The sequence below is a fragment of the Octopus bimaculoides genome, chromosome 2 (genome assembly GCF_001194135.2).
Source record: "Octopus bimaculoides isolate UCB-OBI-ISO-001 chromosome 2, ASM119413v2, whole genome shotgun sequence".
NCBI lineage: Eukaryota > Metazoa > Mollusca > Cephalopoda > Octopoda > Octopodidae > Octopus > Octopus bimaculoides.
In genome coordinates, this window is record NC_068982.1 from 155,608,230 (window position 1) to 155,612,853 (window position 4,624).

Sequence of the window (4,624 nt, forward strand, 5' to 3'; positions counted from 1 at the left end):
TATATATATATATATATATATATATATATATTTAATGTTGGGCTTCTACACAGTTTCTGTCTACTACATTGCTCTCACAAAGCACTAGTCAAACTCCAAGACACTTGAAGAAGGTGCCATCCAATGCAATTGAACCCAGAACCATATGGCTGGAAATTGAACCTTACCAGACAACCATACTTTCTTATATTTCCTATTATTATTGCAGTTAGGTTGGGTTCTAAGTAAGTAATATCCAGATCAGTTTCATGACCTATATTGAATAGATTTATCAATTTATACATCTGTGTGGGTATCTATGTACACAAATTTATGTATGTATGTAGTGATCTGGTTCCTACCTTTCCATTTTTATTGCGTTAGTATCATCTAACTAAAAATAACTTAGTTATTTATAACTCTTTATGAAATCAAACATAATCATAGACTTTTCCCTTATCTCTCCTCTCTTCAGTATTTCTCCCTCTGCTGTATTTCCCTATTAACTCTCATCACAAGTTCCCCTTCATAAACTCGATGGTAACATTGTAAATTCACTCTCCAACCAAATTTAGATTGGTAGTCAAATGACACTTTAAAATGTTTAATTCTTACATGTATTCACCTGATGCAAAGTTTTTTTTTTTTTCTTTGGCCTAATGTAATACTTCTGTTCATAAAAAAAAATGTGTTTGAGACAGCTGTAGTGAACCCTAATCCATCTGTTATTTGTGTGTGTTTGTGTGTGTGCATATACAAACACACACATACATAAGCTGAATTGGAAGCAAATTTAAGTGTTAAGCAGGTTACTTCAAAAACATTTGCTGATATTTTCAGAGTTCACTCAAGATGTGACAGATGTTCAAATGATTAAAGTGGCTCCAGTTATTCTTCCAGAAATGTACAAAATATTTGTACAAGCTGATGTAAGTGAAATTATAGTTTATTGCTATCAGTTTTTAAAAAAAATTTTATTTATGGGAAAGAAATATTTATAATTTTTTAAATCCATTTGATAACTATATAAAATATCTGTTTATATCCAGGTCAGTCTTGATTCAGTTGACTGACCTGCCAGCATGGAAAACAGATATTAAATGATGTAGAATGCTGTCTAGAATGGAGATTTGACTGCTATTTCTTATAGGCTGAACAACTACATAAAAGCTCCCTCTTTGATTGAATTTCTAACTGTTGATAGAGTAATACTAGACTTATTTTACCAGCACGGAAAAATTGACATGATGGTGTACATATTGGAATATGTCATATTGCTGTTGTCAGCTGTAAGGTTCAGCATCCTGAGATCTATCCTAATTACTCCATATTACTATGGTACTTTATTTTGTCTATTAATTTTCCCTTTCATATCACACATCTTTATCAGCACTGTTGTCTCTCTTACATTTACCAATATTCAGTTATCCTCTCTCCCAGCTCTGTACTCTTTAAGTTAACATTACACATCCAACTGATCATAGCTCTGTCATTTCACTATATCTTTCTATCATATAGTATCATATAGTATCACATACTCCATACAATTTTTTCAGAGAGTTAAACTTTGTTGTTATTTGTGGTTACAACCCAATAAACCTCCACCTTTTTCTTACTCCGACAACTAAACTTTCACTATAGCCAACTCTGGCACCTAATTCAGTTCGGTATTTCAGCAGCAGTTCATAATATCCTTATCTTTGTCAATTGGCTAGAAATTAACCTGTCTCTTGGTTTAACACCCCCATTTAGCTCTTATAAAACCCTTAGCAGAATCCACTTGGTTGCAAATATTGAGGCTAGGTTATTGATTTGAACACAACTAAATGTCTTGACTTTCTGCTTTCTATTGCAGTAAACATTGGTTTAGGGTTTTTTCCTCTCTTTCCTCTACAAGTCTCAGATGTCCAGTGTGAGTCACAAGTGTCTGTCTTCCTCTGACTAAGCAAAGAAAGAAATGAAAAATATTACATTTAGTTTTAGTTGTTTGTCTCTTGAGATCTAATCACATTCAATGCAGATCCATTTGCAATTAGCCCTGTACTAAGCCACATACTGAATAGAACTGAACTGCATCTTTGATACTAGAGAAATTCTTTCCCAAATAATTCTAAAACAAATATTTATTTTTGCTTGTTTATCAGTTGTCATCATCAGTAATAAAACAAAGTGGGCTGTGACAGCTGAGGACATGTGTAGGCTTGAAAGCAAAGAAGCCAGTTTGCTTCACTGGATGTGCAATGTCAGTGTGCATGCACAACAAAGTGTAAGCATCTTGAGAGAAATTTTGGACATAAGAGGCATCAGATGTGGTGTGCAAGAGAGACAGTTGTGCTGGTATGGTCACGTGATGTGTATGAATGAGGACAGCTGTGTAAAGACCTTTCGTGAGATGCTGTGCTTAAGACCTGTCAAGTGAAATTGTAGTTGTGGCTGATGCTGGTGTCACATAACTGGCACATAAAAAGCACCTTTCAAGTGTAGGGCCTCATGGGGGCAAAGTGGCCGATGCTGGTGGCATGTGAAAAGCACCTTTCAAGTGTAGGGCCTCATGGGGGCAATGACGAATGACTGAGACCTTTGACATTATGCTGTGCTTAAAAAAACTCATCAATCTGTGCAAAACTGCAGTCATGGCAGATACTGCTGTCATACAAATGGCATCCATGTCGGTGGCATGTAAAGGCATCCATTACACTCTCGGAGTGGTTGGTGTTAGGAAGAGCATCCAACCATAGAAACCTTGCCAAATCAGACTGGAGTCTGATGCAGCCTTTCAGCTTGCCAGCCCTGGTCAAACCATCCAACCCAAGCCAGCATGGACAATGGACGTTAATTGATGATGAATTGGCCTTTCTAGCTTCAATTGGTATTGATTAACCCTGATCAAATGGTTTTCATTAGATGCTCTGTGTTCAGCCATTCATATTTTCTTTTATTTATAGAACTGCATATGCAATTTATCCTATTTTTTTGACAGTAGGATGTGATTTGAGGGAAATTTGGTTATTTCTTATGGATTGAGTGAGCACATAAGGGCTCCCTTGTTCTGTCTTCAGAAAGAAAACAAAGATATATAGATATCTGGTAGGTGGACATGTTGGCTGGGGAGTAGGTATGTTAATAGTGATTCACAATAAGCTGTCATTTCCTTGCATCCTTAAAATTAGATGCAAATTTGATATATTTTTATGTTCTTTTATTTGTTTCAATCATTTGAGTGCGGCCATGCTGGAGCACCGCCTTTAGTTGAACAAATTCACCCCAGGACTTATTCTTTGTAAGCCTAGTACTTATTTTATCGGTCTCTTTTGCCGAACTGCTAAGTTACGGGGGACATAAACACACCAACATCGGTTGTCAAGCGATGGCGAGGGGACACACACACAAACATATATACACACACACACACACACACACACACACACACACACACACAATGAGCTTTCAGTTTCCATCTACCAAGTCTACTCACAAAGCTTTGGTCAGCCTGAGGTGATAGAAGACACTTGCCCAAGGTGCCACGCAGTGGGACTGAACCCGGAACCATGTGGTTGGGAAGCAAGCTTCTTACCACACAGCCACATACATTTTCATTTCCTTTTTGTATTTTAAAAAGAAATGAAATTGCATTTAAAATGTTTTTTCTCTTTTGCAGACATACAGTATTCGTACGCGTACTCGAGCAGTCAACATCTTCAACACTTGTGTTGCTATGGTAGCTACTATGATGGACACACACAAAGTAAGACCAGTCTCAATGGTTTCTCCTCTAATATTTGTCATATATCATTCAGATATTTATCATGGCCATGCTGGTGCACTGCCTCAAGAAATTTTAGTTGAACCAATCGACCCCTGTATTTATTTTCTTTTTAAGCCTGGTGCTTATTCTATTGGTCTCTTTTGTCGAACTGCTAACTTACAGGGATGTAAATGCACTAATACCGGTTGTTGCAGCACACACAGAGATGAAGAGCTTCTTTCAATTTCTGTCTACTAAATCCACTTGCAAAGCTTTGATTGGCCCAAGGTACCACGCAATGGGAGTGAATGTGGAACCATGTGGTTAGGAAGCAAACTTCTTATTTCTTTATTGCCCACAAGGGGCTAAACATAGAGGGGACAAACAAGGACAGACAAACGGATTAAGTCGATTACATCAACCCCAGTGCGTAACTGGCACTTAATTTATCGACCCCGAAAGGATGAAAGGCAAAGTCGACCTCGGCAGAATTTGAACTCAAAACATAACGGCAGACAAAATACCACTAAGCATTTCGCCCGGCGTGCTAACGTTTCTGCCAGCTCACCGCCTTCTTACCACACAGCCACATTTGTATTGATGAAATTAAATTGAGCTTTATAGCTAATAGTCTAACTCTGTCACTTGCATTATAGAAGTCATTTTATCCATTTAAGGATGCACAAAATCTCTTACATTTTGCATCTGTTTGACATATGCGCTAGAATTCAGTGACAAGATTACAGGAGTTTGTTAAAACTTTTTGACACCTCATAGTTGATAGCGTTATTAAGAGATAAAGGAAAGTGGATAGAATAGTTTTTGTATGGTAAATGGTGGCAGTATCTCTTCCAAGATTGCTTTAACAATCTTGCATCAAATCAAGAAATCTAAGATGAT

General features: G+C 37.2%; 1 protein-coding gene across 1 annotated transcript in view; it reads left to right on the forward strand.

Annotated features, from left to right (window-relative positions):
• LOC106877043 (importin-9) overlaps positions 1-4,624 on the forward strand; it is a 44,016-nt gene that overhangs the window by 9,010 nt on the left and 30,382 nt on the right. Inside the window, exons 4-5 of the mRNA XM_052965898.1 lie at positions 820-908; positions 3,638-3,724. Coding sequence (XP_052821858.1) covers positions 820-908; positions 3,638-3,724 — 176 coding nt within the window. The remainder of the gene's footprint in view (positions 1-819; positions 909-3,637; positions 3,725-4,624) is intronic.